The following is a 25,694-nucleotide window of genomic DNA, read 5'->3' as shown; positions in this document are numbered from 1 at the left end:
TTTCTGCAGTCTCTCCTGCTTGGAAGTTGCAGGAGGGATGTAAGGACCAGCAAGAGCTGCCCTCACCTTGCAGACCACAGCTGCCTTTACCTTCTATCCACTATCCCTCCTCATTTCTCTCCCCTCTCCTTTTCTCCCTGCCTCTGCAGCTTATTGAGAGAACACGAGACAAAAATTTAAAAAAAAAAATCAACAAAAAACCACAACACAACAAAAAATTCCTTTCTTCCCCAGCCCCGTGGCTGTGCTCTCCTCGCCTGTGCTCGTGTCCCAGAGCCGTGCTCGGGTCAGCAGCGAGCTCACGCTTTTGTCAGCGTGATTAATAGCGCTGTGGATTGTCGTTAATTCACTGGCTAATGACTGCAACTCTGGCCGCTCCCGGAGTAATCGGGTGATGTATGTGGGGAGCGCGCACCTCATGGCAGAGGTGAAAATCATTTCGACAAGTCAAATATTGTCACAGGGAACAAATGGCTCTCCCTGTTAATAAAAATTAATGAATTTTTTTTACCGCCGGCCTGCTAAATGAAGCCGTGGAGTGAAGGGAGTGGAGTGGAGGGGACAAGCTCGGCGGAATTAGAGCGCTTTATTCGGTGGTTAAAAGTATAAACATCTTTATTATGGCGGTGATGGGATGTGGCAAGGGGTGGTGGGGCTTTTGTTTGTGCTCTGGAGGGGTTTGCTCGGATGCACTGAGGCTTTCTGAAAGTTTGGGGCTGTGTTTGTGTCAGGAGGGAGAGGAGACAGGAAACAAAGAGGTTTCATCTGGTGAAGAAAAGATGAATATTTAATATTAGGAGGTGGTGGATCCCTGCCTTCATTCTTTCAAGGAGTGCCCTGGATGCTCTCAGGCACAGAACTTTGGCAAAGCCACCTCTGAGCTTGCCCAGTGCTGGCTGGTTCTGCCTTTCCATCAATTCCCTGCCCAGCCTCCAGTTCCACCAGGATTCAGATAATTGTCAACACCAAGCCCAGTCAGGGGCTGTTCCTGTGGGAGAGGTTGGCCTGGTGCCTGGTGTGTTTTGAGCCCAGGTGGGAGAATGGGTGGGAGAGGAAGAACTGGCATGGCAGAGGCAGCACCCCTGAAGAAGTCAGCAGAATTTTGGGATTCTTTATCCCAAACTGGTACTTTATTACCTGTTAATTAGTGAGCTCTGGCTCACAGATAATCACAGAAGTTGTTGGGTTTGAAGTTTGGGTTGATTTTGTGAGGATTTTTAACTCTGAATGTGCTGATGAGAAGCTCTGGGTCCTGTCAGTGAGGTGATTTTTGAGGTGCAATCCCTAGAGCAGGTGACTCACAGGATTGGGGTGCAGCCCTCCAGCACCTCAGAATTCCAGGGAGAATGGTGAGAACACCACTCGAGTCCTTTGAGTTTTGGGACAACTGCAGATGGATGCATTCCTCTCAGGGAGCTTGGATCAACTCCTGGCTCGCCTTAGCTGTAGTTTATATACTCTTTCCAGGCTGACTGATGAAAATTCTGGTATTGAGTAGAAACCAAGAGTTAAACAACCCTGCTCTGAGGCCTTGTGTTTTGGTTTTTTTTATCAAACTCGTGAGGGAAATCTTCAAGCAATTCCACCAGTTAAAGTCAGGTATATGAAGAAAAATAGCACTTGACCTGCAAGGGACCTTTAAGGTTCTCTGAGTTTCCATGGATCTGGCTGTGGAGGGAGCAGAAAAACAGAGGGATTAGAGAAGGAAAACACGGGGAAGCTTTAGACAAACAAACAAACAAAAGCCCTCAGTGCACTTCTGGAGGGAGTGTTGAAGTGCCCAGGATCCTGTTGCAGCCAGGGCACAGAGAAATCCTGCGGCTTTATTTTTTGGGAATGCTGGAGTTCTGTAGAGCTGCTCTGGCAGAGCCTCTCTTGGTGAACATGAGGAGAAATATTTGTGCTACTTAAAAATGCCTCACTTTTCACAGCTGACTATAGGTGCTGTCTTGGGAGATAAAGACTCATATTTTGGATTGCGTTTCCTTCAGTGAACTAATTCTCCTGCATTTAATTTTAATTTAAATATATTTGCTGATGATCCAAAAAGCAGGGTATCATCTTGGTGATTTTAATCCACATTTCATGGGTATAATTTTATGGCTAGTAAAGTTTAGAAATGTGTTTAAATCTCTGAACAACAGTGAAAACTTCCTGCATAAAGGATTATTGTCAGCTAATTGTGAGGGTGATGATCTCTGACTAAACACTAAGGCAAGGTGTTGATTTGTATTAATTGTTGAAGATCCCATTGGAGTGTTAACTCCTGTTTCCTGTACCAATATTTTAGATATTGATGTATTTTTTTCCATTGAGGTGATGCTCTCAGCTGTCTGGTAGGGATAGCAAAGGAGGAATGGATTCCAAACAATACCAGTTTAGAGATGTATAAAAAAGTACTGGATTTCCTCATTTATAATTATTCAATTTATTAGAGGCTGTGGGCATTTTATAAATGCAGGTCAACAAACAGCTCCTGCTGCAGCTTCTGCTTTCTAGGGATATTTTATGAACACTTGGTATATATTTAATAGGAAAATCCACTCTATTTGTCAATGAGACAGACTAAATTAAAACTTGATTAGGCAATCCCAAATCTGGGTTAAGTGTTACTGTGTTTAAAACCAAATTCTTTGTGGGAGATGAGTAATGAAGAACATTTTTTATTTTTGAAAAGGACTTTGAAAACTCCAAATTTCAACTTTGTGGACTTTCACGTAAGTCATACATAAGGTGTGTTCAGATTTATAATAAATGAACACCTGACTGGAAATACTTTTATAGAGATGGACAAATTTGCCTTGTGCAATAAATAGCATGAGCCAGAGCTGCTCCTCCTGCCTTGCCCTTAATCCTTCACTTGCCAGAGCAGCTTGAGCAGCCTTGGTGCATCTCTTTAATGTGGCCATGTGACTGCTCCAAATCCAGGAGATGAAGAGTTAAGGCACAAATAAAATCTCAAGTTCAGACTGTCAGCTTAGATAGTGCTTAGCAAGGGTCGAGGGAAAAAAGCCAGTTGTGATTTAGAAGAAAAACAGTGAGATTTGACCAATTCCATGGAATACCTTTCTTAGCCCCAGGGTGAGTGGAAGTGGTATATTAACCAAGGAATAGAGCAGAGGAGGAAAAAGGCCAAATCACATTTCTTTGAAACAAAGAGGCTTTTTACCAGGAACAAGCCTTGATAAAAATTACAGTGGCATCGCAAGTCATTTCAGCCGCTCTGCCTCGGGCCATATTAGAGCAGTGAGGAAATAGGGGATGCAGCAGCCCTGAAATACAAATACAGTAGTCCCGGGAGTGTTTTTAGTATAAATAATCCTTTTTAGAATAATGTAGTGGCTTTAAATAGGGCCAGGTGGTGGGTGCAACACCCAGGATTACTTGAGAAGGAGGAGAGGGAAGCGGGGTAGCGAAGCTCTGCCTAGATGACAGGGAGAGCCCCAAATCCTCATGCTTCCACAGCGTCCCAGGTTCTGGCTGAACCAGAATCTGGTGGAATCAGACTAAAATGAATGTGAATGGATCCATCAGGCTAAGCCAGGAGGATATTGTGGTGTGACTATGAAACAAGTAGGTCTAAAACAACTGTGGAGTTCTCTGGAACTCCAAAGTTCCTTTGGAGGGGTTGGGATTCCCCCAGGAATCCCACCTATAACAGTGTTTGCTCACAGTGCTGGGGAAGGATTTTATGGAGTGTTACATCCCACTGCCATTTGCTGAACTCCCCATCTCTCCTGTCCTACATTTTGCAGACAAACTCTGGGAGCACTTTCTCCATCAGAAGTGAGTTGTAAATAGACTGCAATGGGGGAAAACAGGAGGATTACACACACTCAGTTCTTTGTCAGGTTCTTGTTCCTAGAGAGAAAAGAGCACTTGAGTGGCCAGGAGAAAAGTGCCCCAAAGAGCAGCTCTGTGGAGGTGCTCCCAGTGCAAACATTTATTGAAACTGGGATGGAGAAATGGAGAGATCTCTGCACAGAACAGCATTAATACCCCCAGTTGTTTCTTACTGTCATCTCTTGCCCTGTAAAAATTCCATTTAGCCTAGTAATTAAACATTTCTGCAATCATCAGGACACTGGTAGCCAGAGGAAAGGTGTTTGGCCAAGGAAAGGAGTTCAGTTCTGGTCCCAAAATATCACAAACCTGACTCCTCAGCCCAGTGATGGGAAATAACTTGGTAGACCTTAGAATTTTTCTTATTTTCATGGTCAAAATGTAACATGTGAAATGTGAATTGGCTGGATGGACACAACTGGATGGGTACAGTTACAGATGTGTCCCAGCCACCAACTTCAGGTGTGCATTTTGAGGTTCAGTTGCTGCCATAGTCCCTGGTTGTTGCAATGTTTTGCCCTTCCCAAAGCTCTATCATCAGTTTCTGGGCCATACCTGGTAGGCAAAAGCAGCTGGTAATTCCTTCTTGGAGTAGGTGTGAAGGTAGGGCTGACAATTCAGTCGGTGAGGTGCCCAGAGCACTGAGAAAACACAAATATTTTGTGGCTTGGTGGTCTCTAGGCAGGTTGGGATTTGTGGGAGAATAAAATGAAACCCAAAATGAGTTAGGAGCTGGCTGTAAACCCCACAGCATTCCACAGGCTTTGGGAGTGAACCCATAAGGAGTGGGAAAGCCATTTCCAGCAGATTTTTGAGCACAGTCCTTTGCTCCCAGCCCAGATTTAGTCCAAGGATCTTTGTCCTTGTGGGTCACAATTTCTGGGAGGAAATCAGCCCAGCCCAAAGATCAAAGCTGCAGTGAGTCTTTGAGAGCCCTTTGTGTGTCCCATGTGAGGCAGAGCTCAGGTAGCCCCTTCTGTGCCAGGAAGGGTTTTCACCCAAGATCTTCACTTCCAGGTCTGGGAGAAATATTCCTGGGTCCAACAGAACATTGAGGCTGCTGCAAAAATGTGTCTTTGAGTGAAAAACTCATATGTTTGTCAAAAGCTCGGGGAGGACCCAGCTCAGTGACCCAGTGGGGTCTGTGCTGAAAGGTCTTGAGCTGGAACAGTTGGATTTGGTTTCACTGATAGTGTGCATTGGAGTATTTGGGAAGCACTTTGGCAACATCCCAGTGCATTCTACTTGTGCTATTTGTAATTAAAGAGTGTGTGAAATAATGATAGAGACTTCCAAAGACCGAATTAAAAAAAAATAGGGCTGATCCATTAGAAAAGATGGAAAAATTTTACAGTTTTTTTTGTCTTTAAAATGGAGCATGTGGTAGTAGAAAAGAACTTGAAATACAAACACAGAAATCTGGTAAATGTGGACAGGCCTGAATTTAAAAAATATCTGTGTGGTGTTCTGAGTGTTAAGGAAAATACAATTTGCAGAGTACAGCCTTACTCGGGAGGGCAAAAATAGGATGCAGGATATTTTCCCCCTGTTTTTGCAGAGCTCTGCTGTTTCTTCCCCAATATAAAACCAGTGAGCTTCCCGGGAATTTTTTTTTTGGCCGGCACAAGGCAAATCCAACTTATCTGGTGGCATTAAAATGTGTGCCTGTGTGTGCCTGTGAAAATAGAGCCCTGCTTTTGACACCCACCTCACGGCTCCGTCCTGTGTCCTGCATTGATTCACTGCTCCCCTTTTATTCCCCACTCCGTGGGCACCATCCCCTTCCCCACTCTGCCCTCCCTCCTCTCCTCCCGCAACATTTGCGTGCCTCCCGTCAGGAACTGGAAATTGTTATCGATTAATATTAATATTTGGCGTGTTTGTGAAAATGCCTCTCCCCGCTGCTATTAATCTGCCGTGTTAATAATGCCAGGACTCCTGTTCGGGACCCTGGGGAAGCCACAGTGAGCAGAATGACAATGAGACGGTGACAACAGCCCCAAAGCCTCCGCTTGGCAGAGACGTGAATTCCAATCGCGAGGGCTCCTTTTGGAGGCTCACAAACGCTTTATTCTCGCTCCATGGTCTGACATCCAGCACCGAGAGAAATATCCAGCACGGGCTGTTAGTTTTTGGAGAGCCGGCCCAAGCGCATTTCTTTATTTATTCTAACTAGGGAGCGTTTCTCCCAGTGGAGAATTTTCTCTCGCGGTCGTTTCCAAAGTTCCACTTTGCTGCGTTTCAGCGGGGTCGGAGTGTTTCTATAGATTTTTAAAGGGGAGGGATTTTGGAGCAAAAATAAGCAAACCACTGCAAAGCAATGACGATTTTTCTGCACCGAGTGGAGCTTTTCTCCAGGCTTTCCTCTCTTCCTTTCCTGAATTGTTTTGCTGCTGTGTTATTTCTATAGATTCTCCCTAAATGTTTATTACCACTCTAGTAATACACTGTACATATCTTGTGACACTCCACTGGAGCTTTTATCTCACAAATAGTTCAGAGACAAAAATCCCAAAGGCTGATATTTTTTCCAGTGCCTTTAATAATAAGATAGCAGAGCTTTATTTATTTTTTTTTAATTTTTTTTTTCTTAACCAACTTTATCTACTGCATCCAAATATGGATCAAATGAATATTTGGACTTAGCACAAATTGTAAAAATGTCAGCTTGAATTCAAATATAAAACAAAATTGTGGATTCGGGGAGATCAGGTGAAGCAAAGTTATGGACAACAAACAACAATAACATTCTCTGAAGAGTTTGATTCTAAAAGGATCTTATGTGGAAATATTTTTGATGCCTGGTTGAACCAGACTTTTACTGGAAATATAATACTGGCATTTAGAGCAGAGTAATTTGGACACTTTCCCTGCTGGTTTTACTAGAGGAAAATGGGTATTAAGGAACACACTGAAATACTGTTTCGAGCTTTATTCTTCATTTCTGCCAGCAGAAATCCCTTAATAAAAGAAAACACTTAATTTTTTTTTTTGCTTAAAACCAAAGGCACTTGAAATCCTTAATACCTGTTCTACTCACAGCCAAGTTCTGCAGCAACTGCTTTTAGAATGTTTATTGAAAAATGCACCCGATTAAGTCTGCTCAGCCCTCATCTGCTCTCACTGCTCGTTTCGGATCTGCTTTCTGTTTTTTTTTAATAAAAGGACTTGAAGCTGCTTCAAGAGGTGCAGTTCCAGCTAGGACAAAGCAGGGCACAAATGTGAAACCTGAAAAATGAATATACAAAGTAAGCACGGGAAAGGGGCTGAATTTGCAGGGGTTTAATTTTTATGGGAGTCCTTTTTCACTTGTCCTGTCTCCTCCTCCTGCCTCATGCCTCACTGTCTCTGCAGTTCTGAGTATTCTTCAGCAGTAAATTGGGTTTTTAACGTGTCCTGCAGCAGTTCTGCATCAGCCAGAGCCAGGGAAGTTCCATGTATTTTGTCCTAAAACTGCAGCTGCAAAGATTTGGGCAGCAGAGACTGACTCAGCAGTACTTGGGACAGGTTTGTGTGCTGGGAATGCTCAGAGCTTGTTCTTGTCTGGAATCTTACACAGGGATGTGCTAAAACTTGTGGCTCCTTCAGATTTTATTTCAGCAGCGATAAATAAACATTTCCATGTGTAGCCTGGTGAATGTGAGTGTTTGGGACTGTCGTGGGGGTACAGGGAGCTTGGCCAGCAGAGTTTGGAGCAGCTGGGTCCCTCAGGGATGGCTTCCTGATCACCCACCTCCAGAATCCTGTTCACCCCATCAGCATCTTCCTGCTTCTTGAGCATTCCCAAAATTCTGTGCTTTGTAGTGTGGAAGAGAAACAGTGTTTTAAGGGGAACAAGCTGAGAGTGGAGTTTGGGTGTCTGCTGGAGCTGGGCTGGTGGGTTTTTTGTGGAATCAGCTCAGATCTGACTGACTATCCAATGATTTAAGGTTGGCAGGGTCTGAATTTTCCATGCACACCTATTTAGTGGAATTTAACTTGTCAGCTGGACAAAGCCAGTGACCTGTGACTCGTTCTGTCACAACAGTGCCACCATTCCAGCTTGAACAGGGAATAGGGAAGACCAGATCTCACCCACAGCCATTTTGATTGTCCCCAATTCCTTTTACTCATATCATTTAGAGTGTTCTCGGGTGTCAGGGAGCTGTGAGAAGCTCTGGATATGATCTAAGGAAGAAAAAGGATTGTTCCACTGAGAAATAATCTGAGGTGCTTGGTGTGTCAGTGTCATGTGATGTTAAAGGTCCAAGATTCGGGAGGAATCCAAAGAGAAGGATACTAGAATTCCAAGCTGGGTGCCACTAGATATGTTCAGAAAAGTTGGCAAAACCACAGCAAGTTGTAGCAGAAGTACCCAATGAAGTGAAAAATTAAATACAGGTTTGTGTGAACAGCACCATTTCTCAAAGGTAAAAACAGGCCCTGTGACATTCCCTTGGCACGGTGACACAGGGGCAAAACCACTTCCCACTCATTGCCACTTCCCTGCCTGGATATTTATTGCCCAAGCCTTTTCTCAACTGTTAAATTTGTGAAAATGAAGGTGTTTTGTGAGTGAACAAAAGAGATAAATAAACATTTCCCTATGGTCATTTAAAGCAGAATTTCCTTTCACTCTGGCAGCAGTCAGAGGTGATGGGAAAAGCTGTCAGAGCATCCTCTGTAGTCTGAGGACCTGGTCCCAGGGGGTTCCTCATGGCCAGGCGCTGGTTTGGGTTAATGTCTTAATTTCAGACCAGTATCCACCAGCAAATGTTGTAGATCTCAGTACAGCTTGGATGGAGGTGGAGGATGAACGTTCTTGCAATGAGTGTGATAAAGAAATTGGGTGGTGGGCTCAAGACTCTTAAATCTAAAAATTGTTTATTGCCATTTCCTTACAGCATTCTCATTAATATTGCCCATGGATGGGGGGAAAGCCATTTTTGTAAGACCTTTGAAGCATTTGATGCTTCAGCCCCATCCTTAATGGAAGAGGAATAATTCCTCTCATGACATTTTGTCACTAATCTGCATCTTTTCTGGCAGAACTATTTCACACAAACTTCTAGAAAGGGTGTTTCACAATCCAACCCACAAAAGTACATTTCCCTTGTCAAACAAGGCTAAGGAAAAGCATGTTTGTAGCATCCAGAAGTGAGATCCCCCAGGAAATCCAGGCATTTCCCTATCCACAGGTTCAAGTTTGCACCCAGCAGGGAGAAAAGTCTGGGAAGGAAGTTGTATATCCATGAGGAGGGTGAAAGTTTAGGGAGAATTCTCATTTCTTTTAATTTCATGTGGGATTTAGAGGACTTAGAGAATCACAGTGCTCAGGAACGCCAGGACTGGATCCAGAGCTGACTGACACCAACAGTTCCCACTGCTTTGAGGGAAAGCTGGGTTTTTGGGCTGGTCCTGCCAGGCGGATGCAGCAGAGCAGGGATTTGGGATTTGCTATTGTATTTCAGCTCTGGCCATCAGGTGGCAATCTGACCACTGGGATCATTATGTGCTGGAGGCATTTTGGGGTGGGTGCTCCTTGGGCTTTCCAAGGTCCTTTGTGATTTAGGGTCGTGTCTGCCAAGCTCTGGCTGTGCCCGCTGTCAGCTCCTGCCCTGTGCAGGGCACAGAAGGATGGGAAGCCAGGATCCTGCAGAATTCCCAATGGATTGAGGCAGGATGGAGGGCAGGTACTCCTCTGAATTCACCTGAATTAAGCTGAGATGAGCAGCACAACGCCCCGAGGTGATGAACCCTATCAGTAGTAGTTAAGCACACCCTTAATGGCAATATTTCCTTCTTGCTTGATCAGGGCTGTGTTTTGATGATTAGATCCAGCTCTGCTGGCCTGCAAAGGGGTCAGAAAAATGACTTTATTTTGGCCTGAGACCAGAGAAATGGAGACAGAATCCTGTCACCCCATGGCTAGAAATGTAGGTGATTTTGTTTATTGGAGGTGTGAAATAAAGAATCATGGAATCAGATAATTTCTTGGGTTGGAGTGACCTTAAAAATGATCCAATTCCAGCCTCACTGCCATGAGCAGCTCCCACTAGACCAGATTGCTCAATGCCTCTCAAGATATTGTTCAAAGTGCTCAAATATTACCTTCCTTCTTCCTCACCAGCCATTTTATCAGGAATTGTTTGGTTTGGTTCTTCTGTTTCTTCCCTGGGGAATGTTTCTAAAGGAAAATCACGCAGTGCAGGAACCTCAGGACATCCATGGAGCTGTAAAAGTGGTGGTGATGTCCCTCTTCTGGCTGGAAAACATGTTTGAGGTCACCTCACTGCTCTTCTTGTAGAGCCAGAAAATGGAAACAAATCCCAAGGAAGTGCTGGACTAATGAATATTTTCCTGATAATAATTTATATTATTATTGTATTATTATTATTATTGTATATTATCATAACCACTTAATAAGCAGTTCTAGACAGCACTGAGGTTTTAATACTCCCATGTGATTTTAAACTCACAGCTAGGAATGAGCTGCAAAGTTTGGATAATAACGTAAAAACCCTTCCGACACCCAGTTAATCCCTAAGGAAAAAGTACCTCTTGGTCTGTGCCTGTGTGGTTCCATTCTTAGCTACAAAGTTCTCTGTGAATATTTGTATTTTCTACTCTTCTGCTTGGATATTTCCTTTGGGCCTGAGGCTCCAGGTTCTGAGGTAAAGTGTGAGTTCAGTGGGTGCCATTTCATTCTCCTCCTTGCCTAGAAAATAAAAGTACCTGGGTTTCACATAAATGTTGAATTATCCAGGTCAGTGAGACTCAAGATTGTGCTGGTGATCAGGCACTGCCTGTCCAATAGAAATTAATTCTTGGGATCTTCTTTAAATGTTCCCAGTGAAGAAGTCAAAGAAGCTGTTTGCAATCTGTGAGCGCAAAAAATGCCCAGTCAATTCAGATAATTGGGTATTTCCACAGCAGAATTAGATATCTAACAGCAACAACAACAACAATAATTAAAGCAAAAATAATCACAATAATGATAATAAAAATAATAATAAACATATTAAAACCCAAATACAACAAACCCACCCCAAAACATAACACATTATTTTGCCTACCACCATTTCCTTTAACATCAGCCTTGCTTTTGCTTTCTTTACAGCTGCTAAATAGATTATTCATGAGGTCTCTCACCACCACTAAACCATCCCTCTCATTGTTGCCAGCCCCTCATTGGTGTCACACAGATTTTCAGTGTCTGCTCATATCTGATTATCTGTGGAAACAACCTTTCAATGAGCCTTTTTATCAAGTCATTTCACCAGGGAGCTTTGAGGGACTAATTTTAGTTTCATGACAACAACAATAAGGTCAAGTTGTATTTCTGTGCTGCTTTTCACCCAGGCAGACATTCCAGGGGGGCAGATGTGGGACAGCATGGTTGTCACCGTTGTCACCATGGAGTGGCTACGTCTGGCTCTCCATGGCAGCCAGCTGAGTTGGGATGGAGCTCAGGAGAAATTTGGATTGTTCCTGGAAAATGAGATGGTCTCTTCTTTTTTTTTCTTTTTTTTTTTAATGTATTTTTTGATGTAACCAGTTGTGGAATATCGGGGATAAAGCTGAGAGGAGCCCCACAGGTGAGAAGTGGTTCAGTGTTCAATCTAGAAAATTCTGTGGAATAATCAAAACTGAACCCCAGCTGTTTGATTTGCCCCAAATCCCTGGAATAAACACAGCCTGTGGAGAAGATCAGCTCCCTCATCTGTGGGGCTCAGCCTGGAGAAAAGGAAGCTCAAGGGGGATCTTTTTTCTCCACAATTCCCTGACAAGAGGGTGTAGCCAAGTGGGGATGGGCTCTGCTCCCAGGGAACAGGGACAGGAGGAGAGGGAACGGCCTCAGGCTGTGCCAGGGCAGGCTCAGGTTGGATATCAGAGGAATTTCCCCATGGGAAGGGTGGTCAGGCCTTGCAGGGGCTGCCCAGGGAGGTGCTGGTGTCACCATCACTGGAGGTGTCCAAGGAAAGCCTGGAGGTGGCACTCAGGGCTCTGGGCTGATGTCAAGGTGGGAATCTATCATGTCTTGGATTTGATGATCCTGGAGGTATTTCCAACCTCAGTGATTCTGGATTTCTGTGAAATCCACCTGGCAGTGCACAAAAAAAAGGCCAGGTTTGGGCACAGCTCGGGTTTTCCATGGCAGCCCTAGTTGTTAATCAATGCTGGGTGCAATTTGTTGATCTCAGCATTGGGTTGTGCTGAGGAACCCAACATTCCCACATCTGCCTGGCTGGGATTATGCTCCCACAGGTGCCACCTGGAATCTCTGGTATCAGACCTATTGTGACCTGAAATTGTTGTTTCATTGTTATTTTGTGCCTCTTGCAAGTGCCTGGTCATTTAACAACTGAAAAGACACATTTACCTATCTTTTGATGATTCCTCTTGAAATATGAGGTCAGTCAGATGAAGGATCAGCTTCGCTGTTAATTAAAATTTCATCAGAACTGCCCCGGAAGAACTTGTCCCATGGAAGAAATTAAATTAACGGTGTTCAGTAGTAAGGTATCTTTATACTTTACTGGTATCCTCTGGAAATTTTCACAGGTCATGCTCCAATAAAACCCAGTTTTGCTCTTCAACTCAGTTGGAATTCCTGTTCCTTAAGTGCAAAAGAGGCTAATCATAGAGCAGAAAATAATTTGACTTGCTAATACTGGGTAAGAAAACATTTACTGCAACCACAAATATTTTCAGGATGATGGAGTATCTCATGTCCATGAAAGCTTGGTTCTGGTGACATGTTTGAGTAGGGAGGGTACTTTCTAGCAGAGGAAACCCTTGTCAACTGCAGCAGGCAGCTCCCTGTTCTTCAAAAGCTGGAGCAAAAAAATATTGGCAGAGGAATCAAAATCCTCCTCTTTAGCTGAGTCTGCCACCAGGTTTCTTAGGCATGAACTCAGGAAAATCTTTATTAGGCATAAAAAAAAAAAAAAAGAAAGAGAGGGGGAGATGTGTCTTGCAGACAGAAGGTGCATTCTGAGGTTAGCGAAGAGATGAATTATAAATAACTCAAGTCGAGCCGTGCTTTTCAAGCTATTCTTCCTTGATGGTTCCTAGCTGGGAGCCAGTGAGAAGTGTCATTTTGATGGGGTGCTGCTCCCCCCTGGTGAGATCAGGGCTCAGGCATTAGCTGTGCCCCATGGGAGTGCCCACAAAGCGGCGGTTGTTGGGTTTGTTATCGTGGTGGGAGCTGCTGAGCACGCCCGTGCTGCCTCACGGCCCCTGGAGACAGGGCAACTCTGCTCCCAAAATACTCCAGCCACTTCTGTTGGGTGACAAATTGTGTTTTTCTTTTCTCCTTTCATGTTTTGCTCCCCCACCACCACCCTTTTTTGCTTTTTGAATGAGAAAGCTCCATTTTCCTTACATGAATGGCGTTGCTTAGAAATTGATTCCTGTTGGAAAAATCCCCAAACTTTATTGCCCTCTGTGTGTCCAGGGTTTTCACTCAAGGACAAGGAGGAATTGGCTTCAGAGTGATAGACAGTAGGTCTGGATTAGTGATTAGCAAGGAATTCCTCCTGTGAGGGTGGGCAGGCCCTGGCACAGGGTGCCCAGAGAAGCTGTGGCTGCCCCTGGATCCCTGGAAATGTTCAAGGACAGGCTGGACAGGTCTTGGAGCAGCCTGGAACAGTGGAAGGGGTCCCTGCCCATGGCAGGGGGTCACACTGGATGGTTTTAAGGTCCCTTCCAACCCCACTTCTCCATGATTCAGTGATTACAAAGCAGTGATGTTCTGTTACACCTGCAGGGGTGCATGGCTGAGGTGTAGCTGGGAGCTCACAGCCACAGCTGCTGGTGTGGGACACACTGAGCAGGGACCCCAAACACCAGGCAAACACTTCTTGCCAAACTGGGATTTTACCCTAATTTATTTCATTTTTTTAAATTATTTTTTCCCTTTTACAAAATACACTGAGCCAATTAAAGCAAGAAGTGGCCAAAGAGAACCTCAACTACCTCTTCTGTGTTTTCTTCCCCTTTTCCAAAACCAAAGTGCAAACAGCAGAGGACCCCTGATCCCACAGAACACACCTGGCTGCAGTGAGCCTCACCCCACCCTTCTGCAGCACCCCATGACTGTCAGTGTCCTTGCCCTGGCTCCACTTGAGTTCCTCCAGGGCGGGTTTTATCCTTTAGAAGCGTGCAAGCTCGGCTTAGCGAAACTTTGTCCCAGGGAGAGATTAACCAATGTTCACGTGAGTATCTCAGTGTGTTTTGTTCTGCTGTTTCCCCTTTTAGGTGACAGCGAGATTGTAAATAATATGTACGAGACCGACCCCGATCTCCTTGCTGGAGAAAGCGCAGAGGAGGAAACTGAGGACAGTATAATGTCCCCCATCCCTGTGGGACCTCCGTCACCCTTCCCCACCAGTGAGGACTTCACTCCCAAGGAGGGCTCACCCTATGAAGCTCCCGTCTACATTCCTGATGACATTCCAATCCCACCAGATTTTGAACTCAGAGAATCTTCGATCCCAGGGGCAGGGCTAGGGATTTGGGCCAAAAAGAAGATTGAAGTTGGGGAAAGATTTGGACCCTATATGGCAGTACAGAGGAGCACATTAAAGGAAACAAACTTTGGATGGGAGGTAAGCGCGTGGAATGTGGGCACCACATTCCTTTGTCTTCTCTGCCAAGTATTTGTGGAGCTGGACTGAGGCCTGGTGGCCTGGGGACAGAGGTGGTGACTTTGCTGATGCCGTGTTTCCCTGAGTAACTTTCCACCCCCATTACCTGAAGGATTTAAAAATCAGCAGAAATCCCTTTTAAGTTCACTTCTTGGGCCACAAAACTGCTCGAGCACCGATTTGGAAGTTTGTTTTTGAATGATGTCGGGTCACTTCATCAAGTGCTTGTCATTTCCAAACTGTGTTCGGGAGTTGTCGTGTGGAGGGAATGGGATTAATCGCATCATGTTTGGTGGTTGGGGGTGTTACCTTTGACTCCCAGCCCGTGTCAGCAGTACAGGCATTATTAACTGGGCAGGGAAAAATAGCATGTACCCATTAACAGCCCCGATGTTCTCGACTTCTTGTGCTGCAGCAAAGATGGAGAAATGTGAAAGTCATTTTTCCCAAGAGCTGAACAAAACCCAGCCTTCAGCAGGAAAAAGCTCTCTCCTACCACTCCCATCTTATCTTTCTCCCTGCTTTTCTGGGCTAGTCCCAAAAATCATCTTAGCCTCTTCTGCTCCTATATTCTTGATTAGAAAATATCTAGATCCACAATTTTCCTGAAATATTCATGAACAGTGAAGTGTTTCCTGGGATTTCTGCTCTGTGCTCACAGTCCTATCCCAGTGTCCATTATCCAATATATAATTCCTTCTCTCTAGCCCCTGTGCCCATCCCAACATTCCATCCCCTGCTGCATTGGGAGCTGCTGGCTCTTGTCCTGAGGAAGAGGCTGTGTCTGGGGCGGTGAGGGCAGAGAGGTTTCCTGGCAGGATTTTGCTGTAGGATAGGTGAGGCCTGTCCCAAAAAGTGGGAGCTGAATTTTCCCTCATTTTTCCCTGGGTGAAGCAGAGACTTGTTCCGTTTTCTCCATCAGCCGCTACTGGGGTGAACTGGTGCACAAAATCCGGGAGGATTTACAAGGTGGTAAGCAGCTGAGGGCTGGAACTGTAAGGTTTTCCCAGAAGGCACCAGTGTGACAGAACCCTGTTTTCTCAGAAACAGGGGTCAGAAAGGCCAGGCTGAAGCATTAACAGTTTTAATTGTCTCTGATTATATTCGCGCTCTTGATTGTGAAGTCAGAAGTCAGTGAGCAGTGAGACCCAGTGAAACCCAGAGAAGCAGGTCCACATGTTTTTGTTTTGTTTACTTTGTTAATGTGTCTGAAGTGCAGGAAACAGCAAAAACCTCCTGTTTTAAGAACGAAACTCAATTGTGTTTTGTTCAGTAGGAAGTGTCTGTAGAGCTAAAATCAGAGTTTGGTTGAATGACTGAGTGGAGAGTTTCCTTTTCCTCCTATCGTAGTGCAGGGTAAAAAGAGGAATTAGCTGAGTTTTGATCCCCTCTCTCCCCTCCAATGACATTCCTCAGAAACTCCTCTTGCTGTTGGCTTCTATAGTAAATATCATTGCAGAATATTTGCTTGGTATGACTGTATGAGCATCAAAAAGTGGGGCTTTGGGGGGGGGAAAATCCCTTTTATTTTACTGGCAATACACGGTCTGGTTCAGAGGGGCTGTAGGTGTGAGGGGCTCGGGATTCCTGAGGAAGGTATTGATCACTTCCAGGTGTCTCTGAAAATAAGGATAATTTTCCTCTAGGAATATGCCATATTAATTATTTGTAGGCTGCAACGTGAAAGATGAATCCGCTTTTTCTAACCCAATTATTGATAGGTGGCATTTGTTGTTTAAATTGATATCTTTGTTATTTTGTTTTAAGGCTGATTTTTAGGAACAAAGTGCAATCCTCATTGGCTGGCAGAAGCCGAACAGTGCAAACCTTTTTTTCTATGACCTTGGCTAAACATTTTCCTTGTGTTTCATAATTCTGATAAAAGTTGGTATTTACACTCACGATTTTCAGAAAGGTTCCTCACATCCCCACTGCTCTGTGTGTTCTGATAGGAGCTGCATTTATCAATTCCCGTTGACTTTGTGATACTGTTTGTTTTTGTAGTGTAATTGAGCAAACTTTCCCTCTCCAGGGCACTTCTGTTAGTTCCTTTGTCCCCTGCTGTGGCAGGGACATTTCACACCTCGTAGGAAGAGCTTTGTCCTCCCTCAGGTGTCCTCAAACCCACCCCAACACTCACTGCTTGTCCTTGCAGGCACCTCTTGAATTTTCCTATTTCCCAGAGTGTTTAAGGACATTCCAGTTTCCATTCAGTGCCTTCAGTATTTTATTTGGAAGCAACATCCATGAATTCCTTCATGTGCTGGACAGGAGTTCATGGAATAAGCTCTGTCTGCTGGGTCTTGGTGCCTGAGCCCTTCCCTTGGGGTTGGAAGGTTGGAAAAGGCCTGAGGAGATGTTCTAGACAGCTCTACCTGATGGCAAATTGGGAAATGGCAACTTGGCATGTGTTTGCACCCTCTACTCATAAAATTGAGCAGGCAGGAAATGGGCAATGAGTGAAAGAAAGGGAAAGGGAAGGAGTTTTTTGTCACCCAGTAACTTGTTGGCTTTTGCTTCCATGTGCTGTTTCTTTCAGTGGTGATAAATTCAACAAATCTGGGATTTGTAGGATAATGGGGAATGCTCCTTCTTTGGTTTGTCACTGGTTCTTTGGTCAGTATTTCTCTGGAACTTGTAGTTTGGACTCGTAGCGACTTGTGGTGTAAGACTTCCACACAACTCCTTGTTATGGCAAATTTGAATATATTCCATGTGAATTGCCTCTGCTATTAGGAATTTACTTCAGGAATGATACCTGTTCTTCACCTCTTCTATTCATATTTCTCAATTCATTTCCTGTAGTTTATAATCTTGATAATCCCTCTTTGTGTCCAACTCACTCCCCAAACTCTGAAAACCTGATCCTTGTATTTGTTTGTTTTTAGGAGTCATCAGTTCCTTAATTTAAACAGTGCTTCTGCCTTTAGCACAAGGAGTTCTTGCCCTTCATCACAGGAAATTTATTGTCAGGCTTTGACTAAACTGGGAGTTCACTGGAAGTGGAATTGGCTGCAAAGTGGCTATTCCTCAGCACCATCTCAGTTTTGCTAGAAAACACTGATTTTGTTGTCATACAGGACGTGTTTCATAATTAATATTTGTTCTTTCTGATTTCTGCATTAAAAAAAAAAAATAAAAAATCAACATTATGGGCGTTGGAAAACCTGCTATTGAGGGGTTTGATGTGAGAATGTATTTTTCTCTTCTGCCCAAGGATTACCACTACAGAAAGAGCTTTCTCGTTTCAAGCTCCAGTAAGGGCAGATTTTTGAAAATGAAAATGAAACAGAGCAGTGAATTGTACCTCGAAGTCCCCAGGAAATTCAGTTTGTGTTTGGAGGCAGAGCCAGCCTTGTTTCCATCTGAACTCCTCGCTCCAGACCCGGTGTTACTCACTGAAACTTTCAGCTTCACTCATTAGTAGCCCAAAACATCCATGGGAATGCAGAATGCTGTGTTTTATCAGCCATACCTTGAAAAAAGATGTGTAATTATTTTTATTACAGGTGTTTTTCCTTGGAGAAAGACAGGAGGGCTGGGTGGTGATGGTTTGAACATGTCCTGCCTTATCTGCAGCACAGCCTCGTATCAGGCCTCCTGCTTCACTTTGTGGGGTATATTTTAAAAAAATATTCCTTGAATTAAACCACACCTATCATTCAAGAGCTTTTTGGACACAGGATGGCAGCGAGTGATTCATGCTCATCCCATAAAAATAAATCAGATGCGTCAATCCTGGCCCCCAGCCTCTCCCAGGGATGATTCAGTGGTCCTGCAGGACCTGTTGGGTGCTTTCCCTCATTCCCTGACACTGCTGTGCTGATCCTCTCATTCCACCTTTTTTTTGTGTGTGTGCCTTGAAGGACACCACCCCACCTAAAAGCCCTGTGATTATTGAGTGTGACCTGATTGCATTTCTCCTGCTCCCACTCCCCCCTGCCCGCTGACACCGAGCACAGCACTGCCAGCACCCCCGATAAATCACGGTGTGCTTGTGCTTTATGGCCTCCAGGGCCCAAGGAAAATGAAAATAAAATAATTACATAATGATTTTGATCGCTTTGGATAAATAATGGTATTTATCATGGTGCTGTTAATTTTCCTAATTGAGAGAAGAATGGGAATCTCATCCTGGGGAGAAATTTAGCACCTGGATTGTAGGAGATCTGGAAGTAGTTATGATTTTAGCTCAGTTTGCTTCACAGGGTAAACACCACTGATAAATGCAGTTTGTTTTAATTTATATTTTAAGAGAGGTTATTTGCTGAAGCACAAAGACTTCTGTCAGCTGAAGTGTCAGAGCCAGGCTTCTCCTTTACATAGGAAAAATAAATAACTTTTTTCATTTCCTACTTGGGGGGGAAGGTAGAGCCTGTCCCACAGAAGACAAATAACTGGGCAAAAATGGGATCCAGCAGCTGAGGATGCAGCAGAGTTCTGGCTCCACGTCTGGGCTGGGGAAAACTACTGGGTTTTGAACACTCTTTAAAATGTCACTGACTCACAGCAGTCCAACCTCCCTATTCCTGCAAAATTAAAATTTTTACCAGGGGGTCCTTATTATTTTCTCTGCTTTTTAGAAATACTCCTAAGTGCCAAGGGAAATTTACATTATGTGACTGGCATTAAATGCTGGGAGGAGAATTATATTCCGTTTCCTTTAATGCAATAAATATTAAAAATATTTAAATATTTAAAATACCTTCAAAATTAAAATATATTTTAAAATTATCTTTAAAATATTAAAATGGGAGGAGCCTTTAAGCACAGCTTGGAAGGTGATGGTTTAGTCATGTTTCCCAGCTCAGATCATACAGGAATTCCTCCATTTCCCCTTACAAGCTGATCCAGCTGAAGCAGCGAGTTCTTGTCTGTCCTGCCTTAGCCAGAGATGCTGAAAGGGGCTGAGTCCTTTAAATGATCAAGGAATCCCCAAAGCTCCTCATGTCTCTTGACGGGCTCTCAGCTGGGCCCTGCGAGGATGTGATGCCATTTCCTGGTCGTTTTCCTTCCCTGGTTCATTAATTTTCCCCTCCTCTGCCTCTCCCTTTGCCTGGGGAATGATGTTACAGCAGCAGCCTCTCCCCCTCTGGGAAAAGGAGCTCCTGAATTGCTCCTTTTTCACCCCTCATCCCTGTTCTTGCAGGGAAAATGCTGAGGAGTTCTGTGTGTGTTACCTGCACAATAAATATCTCCCGTGCAAGGTTCCTTCCCTGTTTCCCAGATCTGCTGGGCTGGAATGAAACTCTGAGAATGAAAGAATCTGTGGGTTCATGAGGAAAACAGAAAGTCAGAGCACCCTAGGACTGCCCCAAATACTTGCTAAGAGTGTCCCCAGTTAGAATTTTCTACACATGGATATAAACTGCAGAGAAACTTCTGCTTTGGACCAAAACTCAGAGCTTAAGTGAGAAAAAAATAATCTCAGGGAAGAAAAATGAGTTCCTGACCTCTAAATATTTTAAAGATTTCACTTTTATTATATTAATTTTAATTACTTTAAATATTTAAATTTTTAAATGAGATTTTTGGGCTGAGGAGGCAGCTTTGTACATGCATAGTTCCATCCCCTTCCCAGGAAGTAGCTCTGGGAGACCATCAACATTTTTATTTTTCCTGCAGGATCTAGGTTTTGTTCTGGTATCTGGGGACCACCACGAGGAAGGGGAAGGGTCAGATCCAGGTGCTGAGAATTGTTGAGCTTTTTCTTATGACTGGAATTAAAACCATGTCAGGAGAAACAAGGACTGGCTCAGGACTGAGAGGAAGAAGGAATCACAGGAGAAACTCCATTGTCTACAGCTCCACCTTTTGGGGGGCTTTAATTTAATAATTTCAACCCTGGATAAAGGTGAAAAATGCACCTTATGGTATCCAAATGACTGAAATTGGTCCCATTTTTTGACATTTCCCCAAATGCTTCATGCCAGGGTTAAGAAAGTAAAGCCTTTTTTAGGCCCAAGAATGCCAAGATAAGTTGCTCTATCTTAGGCATTGGCTAAAACATGGGTATATAAGGAATTAAGGGAAAAAAAGAAGAGACAGGGGAAGGGAATGACTAAGAATACCTCCTGATATTTCTCCTTTATTTCCTTAAGGGGTAATAACTCATGAGCAATCCGGCAGAGGGCACTTTCTTTAAATAGAACATTCTGATTCACAAGCAGAAAAAGGAAATAAATATTTTCCTTTCGTCTTTGAGAGCCATCCCTGAATACCAGCTCCTGAAGCAATATTTTATCAGCCACACATTCAAAAAGGAGAAAGAAAGAGAAAAATCCCATGAACAGCTCAGTGGTGACCACAGTGGTTTGAAAAATTGCTTTTTTCATCGTCAAAAGCCCTGCAGAAGTCAGGGCACTGCTTCTTCCTCTGGAATTTTAACCTGCAGAGAAATCCAACCTGGGTTTTGTCTGCTCCCAGCAAAGCCTGGCTGCTGGAGCCTGGAACACAGTGGGCTTTTGTAAAGGAAATGATCAACATGGGAAACCATAAATATACATGGGCTCTGAAGGAGGCAGCGCTCTGGGGACTCTCAGAGGCAGTTTGGGAAGGTGGGAACAATGCAAAATAACTAATTTTGGGGTTTTCAGGCTGCTGGTACGAGGCAGTCAGGAGGCTGCTGGTTTTTTGGGAATCAGCCTCATGCTCCTCACTGCTCAGAGATGTTCATGTAGGATTGGGGCACTGGGGGCTCCAGGCTGAGGTCCAGGGATGTGCTCAGGGCCATCAAACCTCTCAGTAAACCCCATCTGAGCTCCTGGTCAGTCCTAAAGTCTGACAGTTCTAAATTAAATCTCTTTACCTCAATCTGTGTGATGCAAGAAGTACCAAGAGTGAATTTTCCCAAGTAAAATGTTGTGTTAATTAATTTTAAAGAATGGGAAAATCACATTCTCTGCATAATTTGGCACTGTTCTCCTCTTCCCATGGCAAATCCGGAGCAGCACCACAGATCTGGAGAGCTGGTAAATGTAGCAAGACTAACTTTGTTTGGGATTTAGGGCTTCACACACTTTGGCACTTCAGTTGCTTCTTGTTTGGCTCTGGAAATGCCACGGAGCTTTGTTGTATTCAGGGTGGAAATGAAGGTTGGATCTACTGCTTTTTCTGAAGGAGTAGGACATGGGTGGACTTGGTTCTTCACTCACTAACACAGCTCTTAATTATTCACCCTTTCCTCTTTCTGTGTGTTCACTCTTCCTCTTTCTGTGTGTTCACTATTCCTCTTTCTGTGTGTTCACTCTTCCTTTCTGTGTGTTCACTGTTCCTTTCTGTGTGTTCACTATTCCTTTCTGTGTGTTCACTCTTCCTCTTTCTGTGTGTTCACTCTTCCTTTCTGTGTGTTCACTCTTCCTTTCTGTGTGTTCACTCTTCCTTTCTGTGTGTTCACTATTCCTTTCTGTGTGTTCACTCCTCCTCTTTCTGTGTGTTCACTATTCCTTTCTGTGTGTTCACTCCTCCTCTTTCTGTGTGTTCACTATTCCTTTCTGTGTGTTCACTCTTCCTTTCTGTGTGTTCACTATTCCTTTCTGTGTGTTCACTATTCCTTTCTGTGTGTTCACTCTTCCTTTCTGTGTGTTCACTATTCCTCTTTCTGTGTGTTCACTCTTCCTTTCTGTGTGTTCACTATTCCTCTTTCTGTGTGTTCACTCTTCCTCTTTCTGTGTGTTCACTATTCCTCTTTCTGTGTGTTCACTCTTCCTTTCTGTGTGTTCACTATTCCTTTCTGTGTGTTCACTCTTCCTTTCTGTGTGTTCACTCTTCCTTTCTGTGTGTTCCATCCCAGCAAAGTGCTGGCACCTGCACAAAACGGGGCCGTCCCGGTTCTGAGAGGGCTCGGCTTTGCAAAACAAGGGCTGCCTGTCCAGGCAAGGTGTGAAGCTGAGTTTGAGTCATTTTTAGAAACATGAATGGAAGAATCACGTCTGCAGGAGGAGGGCCTGGGGTCAGGCAAGGTGGGGAATTGTCCCTTGGGGTGGGAGGAGCATTTCCAGAGCATGGGGGTGTCTTTGGAAGAGTTATTCCCAGTCATGGGCTCTCTTTCTTAAGTTGTCTCTGAGGTTCAGCTGCTTTGTGAGACATCCCTGTAAAATCTCCACCTTGGCAGGGTTGTGCAGCTCTCCTGAATTCCTGGTCCCCCTGTCCTCAAATCAAACAGACAACAAAATCCTGGAATCCTAGGAAGGGTTGGAAGGGACCTTAAAGCCCATCTCATCCCACCCCCTGCCATGGGCAGGGACACCTTCCACTAGACCAGGCTTCTCCAAGCCTGGTCCAAGCTGGATAGACACTTCCAGGGATGGGGCAGCCACAGATTCTCTGGGCACCTCATCCAGGGCTTCCCCACCCTCCCAGTGAGGAATTTTTTTCCCTAATCTCTAATCTAACCCTACTCTCAGTCTGAAGCCATTCCCCCTTGTCCTGGCACTCAAGGCCCTTGTAAATAGTTTTTCTTCACCTTTTTTGCCAGCTCCCTCCAGGGTGCTGGAAGGCCACAATTAGGTCACCTTCTGTTCTCCAGGCTGGACAATCCCAACTCTCTCCCAGCAGAGCTGCTCCATCCCTCTGATCATCCTGGAGCCTCCTTTGAACTCCCTCCAGCAGCTCCAGGTCCTTCCTATGCTGGATCCCAGGGCTGGAGGCAGGGGAGTCTCAGCTCCAGGTCTGAGTGCAGCTGGAATCAGGTTCCAGTGAGGTGAGAGTGGGCCTGGAGCATTAAGTGTGTCTGAACTGAAGGGATGTGCAGGTTCCAGTGGGATGTGTCCCTAAAGGACAGGATCTCTCAGGAGACTGTCAGAAGCACAGACTGGAGGGAGGCTTCTCACAACTTGCCACAATTTATTCTCTTTGCCCAGAAAGGCACAAAAAGTTATTAAAGAAAATAGAGTTTTTCACTGAGGAGTGTTCTCACCCAGTGTCCTGCTCTCTCCTTGGTGGGGTTTATTTTGGCTGCTCTTGGCCATGTGGTGCTGGGAAATAAATCCCTGCACATCCTGGGAGCGATGCCTGGAGCCTGAGCGGTGCAGCCCTGACCTTTCAGAGCCACCTCTGTGTTTGGTGTATTTTATAACCTGTCTGGTCCAGGTTCAGCCCCTTTGTGCCTGTGTAGCACCGAGACCTTTCCCTCAGCACACACAAGAGATTCTTTCCTCCCTTTGGCTCTGATCAGGCAGCCGTGTGCTCCTTCCCTTTCGGACAGCGCCCCGCTGTAATCGTACATCTCATTGTGCCATCCCTGCTCAATCCTGTTCAAAAATACCTACATCTCACCCTTGTCCCCCACCTCCCTTTTCCCATTTAGATCTCCCTGAAGCCCATTCTCCCTTATCAGCACAGTAATTTCGTGAGCAGAGCTTGGATTTCTGCCGTTTAGGCCCCGGCCATTGTCTGTCGCAGCTGCAGTCAAGATAAACCCTCACCCAGAACAAAGTTGGAATGACCTTTTACAAGCAGAATCTGCCTTGTTTCCCTCCAGACTAATTTATCAGCCTTCATTTCAGCCTAGTCTCTCAGCAGAGGCCTGAAAGAACATTACAGAGAGCATGAATGAACAGGGGGATTAAGATGCTTGGCTAGTCCCTCTTTTTCATCAGACACCTTCTGGATTTGCTGGGATGTAAGCTGTAAATGACCGTAAGTGGTGAACTGCCTTAAACTTGGAGAAGGGGAAGGGAAGGGGTGGGGGGGGAGCCACCACAGCCACATGTTTGGGAAAGAAGAGGGATGTGAGGAGCTGGATAAACCTCCTGTCTCAGAGGCTAGCAGGACTGAGCAGTGTCCCCAGTCCTTTCCAAGGGCTCTGTGTCAGTCCTCAAGCAGGGCAGGGAGAGGGACAGGCTCAGCTCCTTCAGAACTGTTAATGAGGCAAACTTAAATCCAATTTATTGACTCAAAGCAAGTTTAAAAAACTGTGTTACATCCAAAGTGTTTTGGTGCAGCAGAGCAGCAAAATTTTCTTGTGTGATTTTAATGCTGCAAGAGGGGAAATTTTTTTGAATTGGATTTGACAAGTGTCAAAGATCCCAACAGGAAACCCATGATTCTCTTGTAGCTGACAACAGCCACAGCCTAAAGGAATTGCTGTGAGGAGGGGAATAAATATTTGTTTCTTGAAGGAGGGAGAGTTGTCAGCTGTAGTTTGGGTGAATTTCCTGTCGGTGCCATGCACCTTTAGTGGGACTGGATAATTCCACCCCTAAACACCATAAAACATCAGATTCTGTTTCCCTCCATACACTTTTTAGTTTCCTTCATCTTTTATATAATGAAGGAAAAGGTTATTTAACTACTTGTTAACTCTACTGCTAAATCACAGCCTGCTCAGCTGAGAGGGGGAAATCCTTATCCAAAAAACTTGGATCATTGTGTTTCATTCCTTGGAGTGACTAAAAAGTTCTTGCAGGGGGAGAATTCAGTGCAGCCCCAGGGATTTTGGTTGTTTCTGGGGCTGTGGTGGCACCTTGTGTCCTCAGGCAGGGTGGGAACCAACCTGGGTGGAAAGGAGCAGAGCTTGCACCTCTAGCATTTTATTTGGTAGTTCCTTTTCTGAGCAATAACTGCCCCAAAGCAGTGTCTTGTGAATGTAACAGAAGTATCCAGACTTCTCTAAACCTTTGCAAGAATTGTGATTTGATTTAGGTATTTGGGTGAAAGCTCAGGCTGTGATTCCTTTCTCTCTCCTGTGTCCTACCTCATATTTGTGCCTTTGCAGCCTTTAACCAGTAATATGGCAAGTGTTTCAGAGCTGATACCATCCTTTTCTGGGTGGTTGTGTTGAATCTCTTTCTTAGCTTAGCAATTCAAAAGTGCTCCTCTGTTGGCAACTTGCTCCAAAAAGATGAAGAAAATGAACCAAGTTTACTTGTGCTGAAACCAAAAGTGAGGGCAGCTCATCTCTTAAACACCAAATGAACCATTGTCCCAAACCTTGACTTATGGACACTCCCACCCTCAGAAGGGAAGGATTTTTTGCTATTCCTAAGTGGTTTTATCATCTCCAAAATGAATTTCATCAGCATGGCAGGGAGATGGAGATGGTGCCTTTCTGGAGAGTTCTGGAGCCAAAATGCAGATGCTTCAACCAGGACAGATTATTTTTGCCTCTTGTGCAGTTTCCTGGGAAATGGACAGAAAGAAGCTTAATTTCTTCTAGTCCCCTGCAGCTGTGCTTGGGGTTTGATAAGCATAGAAGGTGATTTAAGGGGAAAGAAAAAA

General features: G+C 44.6%; 1 protein-coding gene across 2 annotated transcripts in view; it reads left to right on the top strand.

Annotated features, from left to right (window-relative positions):
* PRDM16 (PR/SET domain 16) overlaps positions 1 to 25,694 on the top strand; it is a 285,146-nt gene that overhangs the window by 89,783 nt on the left and 169,669 nt on the right. For both annotated transcript variants that reach the window (XM_086860794.1, XM_086860793.1), the window contains exon 2: positions 14,086 to 14,435. In XM_086860794.1, the coding sequence (XP_086716920.1) occupies positions 14,086 to 14,435 (350 nt within the window). The remainder of the gene's footprint in view (positions 1 to 14,085; positions 14,436 to 25,694) is intronic.

The sequence above is a fragment of the Cyanistes caeruleus genome, chromosome 22, assembly GCF_971803275.1.
Source record: "Cyanistes caeruleus chromosome 22, bCyaCae1.hap1.1, whole genome shotgun sequence".
NCBI classification, from domain to species: domain Eukaryota; kingdom Metazoa; phylum Chordata; class Aves; order Passeriformes; family Paridae; genus Cyanistes; species Cyanistes caeruleus.
Note: the sequence above shows the minus strand (reverse complement) of the source record. Positions and strands in the feature narration are given on the sequence as shown.